Source organism: Scyliorhinus torazame, chromosome 15, assembly GCF_047496885.1.
Source record: "Scyliorhinus torazame isolate Kashiwa2021f chromosome 15, sScyTor2.1, whole genome shotgun sequence".
NCBI lineage: Eukaryota > Metazoa > Chordata > Chondrichthyes > Carcharhiniformes > Scyliorhinidae > Scyliorhinus > Scyliorhinus torazame.
In genome coordinates this window covers 5,624,468-5,639,966 of record NC_092721.1, presented here as the reverse complement: position 1 = coordinate 5,639,966, position 15,499 = coordinate 5,624,468, and the positions used below count along the sequence as shown (strand labels likewise).

The 15,499-nt window shown below is 51.1% G+C and overlaps 1 protein-coding gene across 4 annotated transcripts in view; it reads right to left on the bottom strand.

The window, feature by feature from the left end:
* cars2 (cysteinyl-tRNA synthetase 2, mitochondrial) overlaps positions 1-15,499 on the bottom strand; it is a 126,012-nt gene that overhangs the window by 40,306 nt on the left and 70,207 nt on the right. For all 4 annotated transcript variants that reach the window (XM_072476005.1, XM_072476007.1, XM_072476003.1 and 1 more), the window contains 2 exons: positions 12,505-12,638; positions 4,028-4,095 (listed from right to left, as the gene is read on the bottom strand). In XM_072476005.1, the coding sequence (XP_072332106.1) occupies positions 4,028-4,095; positions 12,505-12,638 (202 nt within the window). The remainder of the gene's footprint in view (positions 1-4,027; positions 4,096-12,504; positions 12,639-15,499) is intronic.

Genomic DNA, 15,499 nt, shown 5'->3' with positions numbered 1-15,499 from the left:
CGTGGCTTGTGTTTGGAGTGCGTGGCTTGTGTTTGGATGCCTGGGCTTGTGTTTGGAGTGCGTGGCTTGTGTTTGGATGCCTGGGCTTGTGTTTGGAGTGCGTGGCTTGTGTTTGGAGTGCGTGGCTTGTGTTTGGAGTGCGTGGCTTGTGTTTGGAGTGCGTGGCTTGTGTTTGGATATCTGGGCTTGTGTTTGGATGCCTGGGCTTGCATGTCGCGCCCACTGCTTGCAGTCTGACCAGAGTTTTCCTCCTGTGTGGATGCTTCAACTCTTAGCCAGGTTTCTCAAACTCTGATCACATGATGTTCTGACTATATGACATGACAATGTGCCAAATGATCATGTGACCATATTACAAACCTTACTGCTGTGTAAGGGTTGGGTCCGCTGACGTTGACTACTTTTGCTTACAGCTTCACATCAATGGCAACCAGAAAGCCTTTAGTCAGCAGGAAACACGGCAGGAGAATTTGAGCCCCTGGTGTTTACACTGGCTCCTGTATTCACCCCTCAGACACTATCATACTCCTTTTCATAGGTTTGTTCCTTCACTTTCACATTAAATACTAGCCTCTAAAACACGTGGTAAAGGATACCATGATGTAATAGCCTTCAGTTTAAGAACCAGCCCCACACCCCCAGGCTCTTCCCCCTTTCCTCTTCATTTTCCTTGTCTTCCCTCCTACTTCATTCTGAGATTCCATTCATCGCCCCCCTCACACCCCAGTATACCTCTTCCTGTTGATGATTTCAGAGTTCCTCCCAGACCTGATCAAATTGCCCCATTGAATGCTGAGACCAGAACATACAAGACTCTCCTGAATGTCAGCACCAATAATTCCCAACTCTCCAGACCCTTCCCAACTGCGCTCCTCATAGTCGCCGCTCTCTACGGCAGGAGTCACATTAAAGTCATGGAGTGGGTTGGGGTCCACAGCAGCAAGTAGTTTAATCCAGTGACATATCAAGCGAATAGAGGCAATACCGTAGGAGATCATGTCATTTTGTGTGAGAGCAGTCATTTGGGTACAGTTTCCGGCTTTTGTGAAACGAGAAGCTGTCAATACAGTGGACACAGTGGCAGTGAACTCTCTGTATTGCTGGGTCAGAGCCATGCGAGCAAGCTACAGATAGAGGGGTTTCCCTACAACAGTGAATGCTGAATAAAGAACTCTCCATTTCACAAAAGCCATTTCTTTCACTTGTCACTGCCTTGTATTTAACTCATGTTTTCAGTTACAAATGGATTTGATGAACAAAGGAAGAGATTAGTTTAGAGTTTGTAAGTATCCGTGATTTCAAGGGGCAGGGTCTAACCGTTATAATGCAAGTTATTTGGGACTGTCCTGCAAGTGCCCACTTTTGGCACCATCTGGTTGTATAGTTTTCAGTATATTGAAGACGTCTGCTTCAATCTCTTCTTCTGTATGCCTGCATCATCAAATCCCCTTCAGAATTTTACAGACAGTTCCGAGGTTAGCCTTCAGCCTTCTCTGAACACAGCACACGGGTCAGTTTCCAGCAGTAACACTGCTATTTTCCATTACTGAAGAAAAACTATTAAATGCCCAAGGCATAACCATCAGCCAGGATCGCAGAACTTATTTTGTACAATGGTTCCAAGCTATTGGGCAGGATTCTCCGTTTCAGAGACTAAGTGCTGACGCCAGGACAGAATCGGTGGACTTCTACAACAGCAGAATTGGTGCCAGTCTCGGAGCAACTCAAGAGCCGTTAATGGGCACTGGTGCCACATCGAACACGAGCGATTCCAATGAAAAACTGTGTTGGATTTGTCGGGATTGGCACCCGAGAGACTGACAAGCTGCAGCCGGTTATTAGAACTCCGCTCCCCACAGGCATTCATCCCAGCCAACAAGGTGGCACGGGTTCTACTGGAGCGCGCCCATCCTGTTGATGGGCGGCAGGGGCCAGAGGGTAGCTAGGGGGACATCCATAGGACCTGTGGCCCTAAGTTCTCAGCGGGCAGTCAGCGGCATGCGCAGCCGGCTGCGGCGATGGTGTTCCGTGCCCGTCCACCCGATCCCACGCCCCATATTCTGGCCACCTCCCGCTACTCCCCCTGGCCCTGGCAGAAATCACCCAGACAGCGACACAACGGTCAGTACACTATAGCGATGTTGGACACTTTTTGTAACCCCCTCTCTCTCCCTCAGCAGTCAAGACGCCGGTTTCCAGTGAAACCCGCTGTTGGTAATTACTCCCGGCAGAGGTGGAGCATCGCAGAAGCCCCGGGGAACACCGGGTCAGGCCCGTTAATGATATGGGGATACCGTTTGCTGTATGTGCGGAGTAGAACGCATTGACACCGCTGTCAAGGCACCGGAGCATGGCATTCTGGCGGCGCCGCACCGGCCGCGAATTTGACCTCACGCTCGATTCTCCATCCCGATTTTGGCATCGGCTCAAGGAGAATCCCACCCATTATCTTTTGAAATTTTAATGCACTTTATTACTGCTGTGACCCTTGGGTGACAGTTCACTTCTACAGATGCAGTCAACATTTACAGAATCATAGAATGGTTACAGCAGAGGAGGAGACCAATCCACCCACTGTGTCCATGCCAGCTCACTGTAAGAGTTAGACTGCTAGATGCTAGGAAGTCATTTTCCCTCAAATTGGACATAGTGATTGGAAAGCATGACAGTATCAACATGTTACTGCTTTCCTCTCCTACAAGACACTGAGATTGATCGCTGGATAGCATTGTTTATTTGCCTCAATTGGTCAGCACCAGTGGGAGGCTCTGGTCCTTGCGGCATTGCTCTTCAGCAAGTTACACAAAGGCAATTGTGTGAGGTCCTTGCTTGAAGCAGGAGTGAGTTGGAGAATCAGGGTTCAGCTCACTCACCTCCACACCTGCAGCCTAAACGCACAAAATAAGCTGCAATCTTTCAGCCCCAGTTTTGAAGAAGTATACTGGTTCCCTTCATCGAGTTAACAGTTAGTGAGTGGAAAACCCCGGACAAATGTACTCTTCGCCTGTACGCCAAATACTCTGAAAACTATATTCCAGTTGGGATTGTCTGAAGGAGATCATACTGCGAAACACAAGGGGCGGGATTCTCCCGTACCCGGCGGGGCGGGGGTCCCGGCAGGACGGAGTGGCGTGAACCACTCCGGCATCGGGCCGCCCCAAAGGTGCGGAGGAGGGGCTAGGCCGGCGCCGGAGTGGTTTGAGCCCCACCGGCCGGCGTGGAAGGCCTTTGGCGCCGTGCCGGCCAAGGCTGAAGGGACTCCGCCGGCTGACGCGGGTCCGCGCATGCGCGGGAGCGTCAGCGGCTGCTGACATCATCCCCGCGCATGCGCAGGAGGGTTCCCCTTCGCGCTGGCCATTGCGGAGGCTTACACAGCCGGCGCGGAGGAATAGAGTGCCCCCACGGCACAGGCCCACCCACGGATCAGTGGGCCCCGATCGCGGGCCAGGCCACCGTGGGGGCACCTCCCGGGGCCAGGTCGCCCTGCCACCCCCCCACAAGGACACCGGAGTCCGCCCGTGCTGCCAGGTCCCGCCGGTAAGGGACCTACTCCAATTTACGCTGGCGGGACTTGCATAGAATGGGTGGGACTTCGGCCATTGCGGGCTGGAGAATCGCTGGGGGGAGCCCGCCGACCGGCTCGATTCCCGCCCCCGCCAAATCTCCGGCGCCGGCGAATTCGGCAGCCGGCGGGGGCGGAACTCACGCTGCGCCCCCCCGGTGATTCTCCGACCCGGCGGGGGGTCGGAGAATCCCACCCAAGGTCCCAAGGACTTTTACTCCTGGAATGTCGGCAACGTACATTGCCCAGCTGCAGGTGCCCCAAAGCCAATACAAGACCATCAGTTAGTAAGAAACGGTATTCCTGGCTCTGACGGAGTAGGGGTGAACATCCCCTTCCCTGGAAGCTGCTAGGGAACCAGCTAAATTTAAAGACAGCTTAACAACTTTCATTGGAAGAATTGTTTTGTTTTTTAAAAAAGGAGCTGTGAGAAAGTAAGCAAGTAGGATACGAGTGGATAGTTACCTTAATTGTGATGTAATTTTTCAAAGATTTTGACATCTTTTCTTCACTTCCTTTCAAATACAAATGCCCTGAACAAAAGGAATGCAAACAAGATGAAAAGCTCATGGGGGTAACATATTAGCCTGGATTGAAGGCTGACTGCCTGGTAGAATACAGAGAGTATGTATAAATGGGTCTTTGATTGGCAGGGTATGACGAGTGGAGTCCCGCAAGGGGTTGTAAGGGTCCTCAACCTTTTCCAATTGGTCGCTTAGATGAGGGGAGCGAAGGCACGGCAGCTAAATTTGCAGACAACACAAAGATAAGTGGGAAAGTCTGTTATGAAGAGGATATCCGAGTTTGCAGATGGATATAGATAGGTTCAGTCAGTGGGTAAAAATCTGGCAGATGGAGTATAATGTGGGAAAATGTGAAGTTGTTCCCTTTGGCAGGAAAAATAAAAAAGTAGAGCATTACTTAAATGGAGAACGACTGCCGAGGTACAGAGGGATTTAGGTGTCCTTGTGCGAGGGTCACACAAAGGTAGTATGCTGGTGTAGCATATAATCCAGAAGGCTAAAGAAATGCTATTCTTTGTTACGAAAGAAATTGAACATAAAAGTGAGAATGGTATGTTTCAGCGATACAGGGCATTGGTAACATCACATCTCGAATGCTGTGTGCAATTTTGGGTTGCTTATTGAAGGAAGGATGTAGATGCGTTGGGAGTGGAAGCAGTTTAGGCAGCATTTTAAACTCTGTTCCTTCGCTTGTCCCCATCTGCAATATCCACCTTTTCCTGCCAGTGGGTTTGGACTTGATGCTTAGGTGATGGGAGGGTAAGGGTTTGGGGACCTGTTTGTGGACGGAAGGTTTGCCATTTGCTCTAGTGAACACCCTGGTTCCAGTCTTTTCAGATGTGCACTTCTTCACGCAAGGCGTTTCCCTCCTTTTCCTCGGAACCACCCTCTTCGCTGCTGAAGACGATTTTACCTTTGGCCAGGTCTGGTGGGGAGACTATTTCGGGACATGTATAGCCATAGCCTCTTAGCAAAGTCAGCTCTGTTGAGTGAAGTGAGGGCAAAATGGGAGAGTGAGTTGGGCCCCATTCTGGATGGTGAAGTATGGAGTGAAGCCCTTAGCAGGGTCAACTCCACATCTTCATGTGCTCGACTAATTCTGATCCAATTCAAAGTGGCGCATAGCTCGCATCTGACCAAAGCGAGAATGAGTGGATTCTTCCCTGCGGTGGAGGGCAAGAGTGAGTGCTGCTCTCGGGGGCTGGCTAACCACATTCATATCTTCTGGTCTTGTTCCAAGTGGGTAAGCTTTTGGGTCTCTTTCTTGAATACCATGTCGGAAATACTCAATGTTGATTTGGATCCAAGTCCGCTGGTGCCCATATTCAGGGTATCAGACTCGCCAATGTTGCAGACGGGGGGGGTGAAGACGTATGTCCTCGCCTTTGCCTCGTTAATAGCCCAGAAACGAGTTCTGTTTGGGTGGAGGAGCCCTACTCCGTCCAGTGTCTCGGCTTGGTTAGGTGACCTCATGTCCACCGAGGACCCAGGTTCCATCCCGGTCCCGGCTCACTGTCCATGTGGAGTTTGCACATTCTCCCCGTGTCTGCGTGGGTTTCACCTCCACAACTTAAAGATGTGAAGGGTAAGTGGATTGGCCACGCTAAATTGCCCTTTAATTGGAAAAAAAATAATCGGGTACTCTGAATTTTTTTTATTTTTTATAAAAGGTGACCTCATGGGCGGGGTTCTGCACAGAATATAGGAACAGGGAGGTTATGATGGAGCTGTATAAAACACTGGTTAGGCCACAGCTGAAGTACGGTGTGCAGTTCTGGTCGGCACATTAGAGAAGGGATGCGATTGCATGAGAGAGGGTGGCGAGGACGGTATTGCCTGGGCAAGAGCGTTTCAGCTACGAAGAAAGGCTGGATAGGCAGGGCTTATTTTCCTTAGAGCAGAGAAGGCTGCGAGGAGACCTGATCGAGGAGTGCAAAATTATGATGGATATCGATAAGGAAAATAGGAAGGACATTTTCCCCTTAGGAGATGGGTCAAAAACCACAGGGCAGCAGATTTAGAGGGGATATAAGGAGAAACTTTTCACCCAGAGGGGGGTGGGCATCTGGAACTCGCTGCCTGATAGGGTGGTAGAGGCAGGAGCCCGCACAACATTCAATTAGCATTATGATGAGCACTTGAAATGCCATTCCATACAGGTTCTGGACCAAGTGCTAGAAAATGGGTTAAAATGAGGTGCTTCATGGTTGGCACAGACATGAAGGGTCCCTATTTGTGCTTTAAGACTTGATATGGGCACAATTCCCTGGCTGTGTTGAGTCCAGCTTCAAGCCCCATATGCCGGGTGAATACCAGGAGAGTCCCTGAGCGCGGTTCACGTCGGACTCCGGACTGATCGCAATGCTGACCTGAGGCGCCCGGTGCGATCTGTATCACTCCCTCGCTGGACGTGAACCAGATCAGCATACTCAGAGGAGTCTTAAACATCATTTGAATACGCGTAGCCCAGTCGAGGCTGGAGTCTCCGGCTCCCAAGATTCACCGAGCCCACCAGCACACCGTGAGGCCAGCGCCAATCAGGACTGATCACCAGCAGCAGAGATCAGACATGATGACCACACCAAGGTGCCGGGAGGCCACTGGAGCCCCTAGGTGGTCAGGGACAGGGCAGTGTACCAGGTTGGCATTGCCGGAGAATTGCCAGGCTGCCCAGGGCCACTGCCAAGGGGCGGGGCCTGAGGGGACCATGGTCATGAAAGGGCGGATGAAGGAGGGCATGGGTGGGGGGGGGTTAAGGGTGGGGGAGGGCTGAAACAAGCATGGTTATGTTCACTTGGGGAGGGGGGGGGGGGGGGAGAAAGAGAGGGGAGGTTGCCCCTCCAGAGTAGAGGGTTGCCCATGTCTGTGGGGGAACGAGATATCCGTGGGTGGGGGTGTGGGGGAACCTTCAGCTGAACTTTGAGATTTGTCACCCTTTAAACAGGGGAGTCGGTCTTGCCGGCGTGTTTAGTTTCCCAATCCAGAAAATAATGTAGGTGTGGGATTCTTCAGTGAGAATCTCCGCAAAGACTGACTAGCTGTGTGTGAATTGCAATCTGGACCGTGTCCATGCACCCAGTGCAAATCACCCCATGATTTTTGCCCAAAATGGCAATAATCTTTTGGGAGAATTTCGCCCTATGACTCTATAGCTAGGAGCACTGTTTGAAAATTCGGAGTCACCATTAGAGCACAGCGGTGAGGAGAATTTTTAATCTCTCAGGCGGTTGTGCAAATTTGGAACTCTCGACCTCAGATTGAGGTGGAAGTGGAACCACTGAAAAAATATATTTTTATCAACAATTTTCCATTTATTTGATCCTAGTGACGGCGTCTCTCCCGTTTGCCCCCGGTGACGGCGTCTCTCCCGTTTGCCCCCGGTGACGGAGTCTCTGCCGTTTGCCCCCGGTGACGGAGTCCCTGCCGTTTGCCCCCGGTGACGGCGTCTCTCCCGTTTGCCCCCGGTGACGGAGTCTCTGCCGTTTGCCCCCGGTGACGGAGTCCCTGCCGTTTTCCCCCGGTGACGGAGTCTCTGCCGTTTGCCCCCGGTGACGGCGTCTCTGCCGTTTGCCCCCGGTGACGGCGTCTCTGCCGTTTTGCCCCGGTGACGGAGTCTCTGCCGTTTGCCCCCGGTGACGGAGTCTCTGCCGTTTGCCCCCGGTGACGGAGTCTCTGCCGTTTGCCCCCGGTGACGGAGTCTCTGCCGTTTGCCCCCGGTGACGGAGACTCTGCCGTTTTGCCCCGGTGACGGCGTCTCTGCCGTTTTGCCCCCGGTGACGGCGTCCCTGCCGTTTGCCCCCGGTGACGGCGTCTCTGCCGTTTGCCCCCGGTGACGACGTCTCTGCCGTTTGCCCCCGGTGACGGATCCTCTGCCGTTTTCTCCCGGTGACATAGTCTCTGCCGTTTGCCCCCGGTGACGGAGTCTCTGCCGTTTGCCCCAGGTGACGGAGTCTCTGCCGTTTGCTCCCGGTGACGGAGTCTCTGCCGTTTGCCCCGGTGACGGAGTCCCTGCCGTTTGCCCCCGGTGACGGCGTCTTAGCCGTTTGCCCCCGGTGACGGAGTCCCTGCCGTTTGCCCCCGGTGACGGCGTCTCTGCCGTTTGCCCCCGGTGACGGCGTCTCTGCCGTTTGCCCGCGGTGACGGAGTCCCTGCCGTTTGCCCCCGGTGACGGCGACTCTGCCGTTTGCCCCCGGTGACGGAGTCCCTGCCGTTTGCCCCCGGTGACGGAGTCTCTGCCGTTTTCTCCCGGTGACATAGTCTCTGCCGTTTGCCCCCGGTGACGGAGTCCCTGCCGTTTGCCCCCGCCGTTTGCCCCCGGTGACGGCGTCTCTGCCGTTTGCCCCCGGTGACGGAGTCTCTGCCGTTTGCCCCCGGTGACGGAGTCTCTGCCGCTTTCCCCCGGTGACGGCGTCTCTGCCGTTTGCCCCCGGTGACGGCGTCTCTGCCGTTTGCCCCCGGTGACGGAGTCCCTGCCGTTTGCCCCCGGTGACGGCGTCTCTGCCGTTTGCCCCCGGTGACGGAGTCTCTGCCGTTTGCCCCCGGTGACGGAGTCTCTGCCGTTTGCCCCCGGTGACGGAGTCCCTGCCGTTTGCCCCGGTGACGGAGTCTCTGCCTTTTGCCCCCGGTGACGGCGTCTCTGCCTTTTGCCCCCGGTGACGGCGTCTCTGCCGTTTGCCCCCGGTGACGGCGTCTCTGCCGTTTGCCCCCGGTGACGGAGTCTCTGCCGTTTGCCCCCGGTGACGGAGTCTCTGCCGTTTGCCCCCGGTGACGGAGTCTCTGCCGCTTTCCCCCGGTGACGGCGTCTCTGCCGTTTGCCCCCGGTGACGGCGTCTCTGCCGTTTGCCCCCGGTGACGGAGTCTCTGCCGTTTGCCCCCGGTGACGGAGTCTCTGCCGTTTGCCCCCGGTGACGGAGTCTCTGCCGCTTTCCCCCGGTGACGGAGTCTCTGCCTTTTGCCCCCGGTGACGGCGTCTCTGCCGTTTCCCCCCGGTGACGGAGTCTCTGCCGTTTCCCCCCCGGTGACGGAGTCTCAGCCGTTTGCCCCCGGTGACGGAGTCTCTGCCGCTTTCCCCCGGTGGCGGCGTCTCTGCCGTTTGCTCCCGGTGGCGGCGTCTCTGCCGTTTGCCCCTGGTGACGGCGTCTCTGCCGTTTGCCCCCGGTGACGGCGTCTCTGCCGTTTGCCCCCGGTGACGGCGTCTATGCTGTTTGCCCCCGGTGACGGAGTCTCTGCCGTTTTCCCCCGATGACGGAGTCTCAGCCGTTTGCCCCCGGTGACGGAGTCTCTGCCGCTTTCCCCCGGTGGCGGCGTCTCTGCCGTTTGCTCCCGGTGGCGGCGTCTCTGCCGTTTGCCCCTGGTGACGGCGTCTCTGCCGTTTGCCCCCGGTGACGGAGTCTCTGCCGTTTGCCCCCGGTGACGGCGTCTCTGCCGTTTGCCCCCGGTGACGGAGTCTCTGCCGTTTGCCCCCGGTGACGGCGTCTCTGCTGTTTGCCCCCGGTGACGGCGTCTCTGCTGTTTGCTCCAGTGAAATATTCTTCTAACCTGGTGGGCGTCGCCACTTTGAAAATATGGCAGCAACGCCGTCAGAAATTTGAGCTGGGGACAGTGTCAAGATGGGCCATTGTCTGCAGGAATAATTTGCTTGAGCAGTGAAATTGGATGCCAGTTTTGCAGGGTGGAAATGTATGGGGCTGGAGAGGATCAGGGATTTGTTTTTGATTGGGATATTTGGCAGCTTGGAGGAGTTGAAGGAGAAAGCAGGGCTTGGGGGTTCAGATACCTTCAGGAACGGCAGACATTTCTGACATTCCCAGTAGCGCCACAGTCCATTGTATTGGAAAGCATACTCTCCTGTGCGGGATTGGAAGGGGGTAGAATGTCCGGGTTATATGGACGGATCTTGGGGGAAGAGGAGGTTTCGGTGGAAGAGGTGACGGCCAGGAGGAGGAGGTGGGACCCATTTTGGAGAAGGTGGTGTGGAGCGAGTCCCTCCGCAGGGTGAATGCTACCTCACTCTGTGCGAGGTGTGGCTTGGTACAGCTTAAGGTGGTGTTTAAGGCCCACCTCGGCAAGGTCAGGATGTGTCACTTTTTTTTGGGGGGGGGGATGGAGAATAGGTGTGGGTGGTATTCGAGAGGACCTGCAAACCACACACGCGCACACACTGGTCCTGTCCTAAATTGGTAGATATTAGAGGGGTTTTTTTCAGCACCATATCGGCAATCCTGAACGTTGATTTAGAGCCCTGTCAATTAGTAGCTATATTCGGGGTGCCGGAGATAAAGACGGGTGCAGGGCAGATGCCCTGGCATGCGCCTCGTTGCTTGATCGGCAGCAGATTCTGCGGAGTTGGAGGCAGGCAGTGCCACCTCGTGTCTCAGCGTGGCTGGGTGACTTGATGGAATTTTTATATCTCGAGAAAGTCAAGTTCACTGTGAGGGGGTCATACCATAGATGGTGTGCGTTAATACTGCATTTTCAGGAATTGGTCACTGCTAGCTGTTAGTGGGGTTCGGTGGTGGGGGGTGATGAGGTGGGTTGTATTTTCATTAAGAGTGGGGGGTGGGTTGTTACCGTTGTTGGATTTTTTTTTCTCTGATGTTGATACATGTGTTAGTTTTGTTAAGCTTTGTAAATTTTTGGATATAAAATGTTAAAAGTTCAATGAAAATATTTTCCCAAAAGATTTCCCATTTACAAAAACATTTATAACAAAGCCACCATTACAAACAGCAGATATAACACGGAACAGCGTAACAAAAAGACAACCAACGTATCCACCTCACGCACAAAAGAAAGAATAACCCCCCCTTCAGCAACTGACGGTGACTAACTCCCTAAAGTGGGCAATGAATGGCTGCCATCTCGGGTAGAACCCCTTAACTGAGCCCCTGATGGTGTACTTGACTTTCTCCAGGTATAAGAAGTCGTTGAATATTTTCAAGGCAGAAGTTGATTGGTTCCCTTGCCCAAAAAGAATCTAAGGTTATCAGGGGTAGGTGGGAATGTGGAACTCAACGCAAACAGATCAGCCATGATCTTATTGAATGGTGAAACAGTCTCGAGGGGCCAAATGGTCTACTTCTACTCCAATTTTGTATGTTAGTATCAAGCTAAAAACATGTTCCTGCCATTGCTGAAGTCAAGCAGGGCTGAAATTGGTCTTGGGAGGCAGTGTGAAACGGGTGATGATAAATCTGCTATCCATTTTACACTGCACCCATTTTCTTTACCAGCAACTTCCATTGAAAGGGAGATCAGCCAGAATATGAAAGGCAGCCAGTTCGATAGCGCCTGCTTCCTGTTACATTGCAAACCCTATCCACTGGCCCTGATTGGATTGTAATTGCTCACAACAGAAAATGGGGAAGATTAGAACAAACACTTCCAGGAAAAGTTATTGCGATGTGGAATGCATGTCTACAAATGGTGATTAGTGCAAAATCAAAGAACACATTAGTAAGTATGGATAATTACTGAAATAATGTGGAATAAATGGTCTGGACAGAAAGCATGGAAGAGATCATCTCCCGAAAGGCCAAAGTTCAGGACAGGTAAGAGGGAACAAATGAGTTAAAAATGTCTCGGTTTCTAGGTTAAATACAAATAAATAACAGCAGTGCCACAAAATCTGGTTAAACAAAAGAAGTGTTTTAAAGATTCATATCAATAATTCCACTAGTGCGCAATGAGATAACGGTACCACTGGAACGGAGAACTTAAAGGCTGCAGAATTCCAAAAATTAAAAAGCTTAGATTGTTGGCCTCTTATTCAAGAAATACAATCTCAAAGTAGGGACTCAACATGCTAGCAGTTTCAGCAGCTAAACAAATCTCTCTGCCAGCAAACAATTCACTGTTGTTGATGAAACACTCAAAAACATAACAGGGGTTACACGATGCACTGCTGCAGGGCTTGGAGTCAATTACATTCATTCTGCTCATTACTAAACTTCAAAACAATTTCCCTCATCACACGAGGCTGCATGCTTGCTTCCCAATGAAGCCAATTAATAAATGACCACTGTATACGTTTCATCTTTTACAACCAAGAGACTTGAAGGAAAATTAAAGAAACGAACATCCAAACTGCTCAGGGATTTTCATCCAGGCTGAAAAGTGTTTATGATGATGTCTCTGTGAACCATTTAGAAACATAATGGAGAAGCTTTCCAATTACATACTCCCAGTGTTCTGAATCTTTTACTCCAGAGAACACACTAAGAAACTGCATAATTAAAATTGATGGGCAGAAAATTACACATAGATTACCAGATATACACACCCTGGCAATAGAAAAATTACACTATATTACACCATCAATCTCACAAGTACCAAAAACTCATTAAAGCTATCTAACATTAATTACCATCATACTTTGAATTCCAGCTGTCCATTCTCCAATGCCCCATAAATACATACCTGAGTGTAAAAAGTAGTTGCCCCACTGTCCACACTTGTGATAGGCCTCGCATTGAGCAATCTCATTCTCGTGATGGGGAAAGGCCAGGTCTATTCCACCCGAATGGATGTCCAGTTTATTTCCAAACACACAGCTGAAAATGTCACACAGTTAAGCTCACCATTTGTTACGATGCAAAGTGTGAAACTATTTTCTTTGTCAAATCAACACACTGCAGTAATAAAGGGCCTTGGACAAGCCGACAAGTGAGCAACACAGTCTGTCAGGGAGTGAACTGGAAATAAAATAAAATATGTAATAACCAAACACAGATGAGTTAGTAGCTCATTCCGGCAACACCTCAACCATTGTCGCCCATTGCCCTCACCCCCTCACTATCTTTGTAACCTCTTAAGAGTCCTATAACCTTCCAAGATCGCAACACTGGAGCATCTTGATAACAAGGACCCCTACTTCAGACTCCTATTCATTGACTACAGCTCTGCCTCCAACACCATAATCCCAGCCAAACTCATATCAAAGCTCCAAAACCTAGGACTTGGCGCCTCCCTCTACAATTGGATCCTCTACTTTCTGACTCATAGACAGCAACCAGTAAGGATAAACAACAACTCCCCAATAGTCTTCAATACCAGGGCCCCGCAAGGCTGCGTACATAGTCCCCTACTATACTCCCTATACACACACGACTGTGGGGCAAAATTTAGCTCCAACTCCATCTACAAGTTTGCTGATGACACGACCGTAGTGGGTCGGATCTCGAGCAACAATGTGTCAGAATACAGGAGGGAGATAGAGAACCTAGTGGAGTGGTGTAACGACAACAATCTCTCCCTCAATGTCAGCAAAACTAAAGAGCTGGTCATTGACTTCAGGAAGCAAAGTATCGTGCACACCCCTGTCTGTATCAATGGGGCCGAGTTGGAGATGGTTGACAGCTTCAAATTCCTAGGTATGCACATCACCAACAATCTGTCCTGTCCTACGACCAAGAAAGCACAACAGCGCCTATACTTCCTCAGGAAACTGAGGAAATTCGGCATGTCCACATCAACTCTTACCAACTTTTACAGATGTGCCTTAGAAAGCATCCTATCTGGCTGCATAACAGCCTGGTATGGCAACTGCTCGGCCCAAGAACAGAGAGCCTTGAACACAGCCCAGTCCATCATACGAACCTGCCTCCCATCCATTGACCTGTCTACACCTCCTGCTGCCTTGGGACTGCGGGTAGCATAATCAAAGACCCCCTCCCACCCAGCTTATTCACTCTTCCAACTTCTTCCATCAGGCAGGAGATACAAAAGTCTGAGAATACCCATTAACAGATTCAAAACCAGCTTCTTCCCCGCTGTTACCAGACTCCTGAATGACCCTCTTATGGACTGATCTGATCTCTCCACACATCTTCTCTACAGAGTAGTACTACACTCCGTGTGCTTCACCCGATGTCTGTGTCTATGTATTTACATGGTGTATTTATGGATGTCTTATTTTTTAATCCATGTATGGAACGATCTGTCTGGACTGTACGCAGAACAATACTTTTTATTGTACCTTGATATATGTGACAATAAATCAAATCCAAATCCACTCCTCCAATCCTGGCTTCTTACATATCCATGATTTCTATCAGTCCACCAATGACAGCCATGCCTTCAGCTGCCTGAACTTTGAGCTCTGGAATTTCCTCCCTAAATCTCTCTACATCACACTCTTTCTTTACGATGCTCCTGAAAACACAGATCTTTGACTAAGCTTTAGGTCACCAGTCCTAATGTTTCCTATTGGTGGCCCCATGTCAAATTATTCTGGATAACACTCCTGTGAAGCATTTTAGGGTATTTTGTTATATTAAAGGTGCTTTATAAATGCAGGTTGCTGTTGTCTAGTGACAGCATGCAAAACCGCAGGCACAGAGAGACAAAAAATAACACAAGTGTGGTTATGGCCAGAAACCAACCCTATTACAACCCTCCAGCAGAGGGCAGTAGAGCAGAGCTGCTGATTGGCTGTTGTGGGGAAAATTTGCATAAGTGCCTTGCAGTCACTGCATCCAGAAAGTGTACCTGAGCAAGACACCCGAGGTGTTCAAGTCAAGGCAAGCATCCAGCAGAGGGCAGTAGAGCGGAGCTGCTGATTGGCTATTGCGGGAAAATTTGCATCAGTGCATTGCGGTCACCATATCTTGGTAGGTGGTTTGTGGAGTGACTGTCCACTATTTTGGATTTAACTGTCAAAGTTAAATTCAAAATACTTCTTCAGTGTTAACCTCACTACCTCCTCCTCTAACCAAAAAAAAAGACAATCACTGTAAGGATCCCAGCTGAGTAAAGATCAAAAGGGAGACTCGAGGGCAGGTAGAAGTAGAAACAAGTTGAACCCTGACGTCACAGCCTGCAGTGAAAGAGTGCGAGGAGAGCGGCGGGGACACGGTGAAAGAGCGCGAGGAGAGCGGCGGGGACACAGGATAAAAGAGTGTGAGGAGAGCTGGCAGGGACACAGTTGCCGGAGAAGCGGCCTTCAGATTTTCAGCAGGTGCAGTGGCCAGGGGTCTGTCGGGAAGGTCGGTTTTCCTCTTTAAAAACTTACCTTGAAGAGTGACATCACAGCAAAGCAGTGACCTGATTGGCTGATAAGGAAAGTGCTCTAATTAGCAGTAGCTGGGAGAAATTTAACTCTTTGTGTGTTGGTAAATATTGTGATTAGTTGGTAAGTAAAATTTTTATTCCTTTCACTTATTCATTATTTGATATTATATTTGTAATCAGTTAAGGTAAGTGTAAAAATGGCAGGAGATCCCAGGCCCGTGTTATGCTCCTCGTGCTCAATGTGGGAGTTCAGGGACGCGGCCAATGCCCCCGACTCCTTCATGTGCGGGAAGTGTGTCCAGCTGCAGCTCCTGTTAGACCACATAACGGCTCTGGAGCTGCGGATGGACTCACTTTGAAGCATCCGCGAAGCTGAGGTCGTGGATAGCACGGTCAGTGAGTT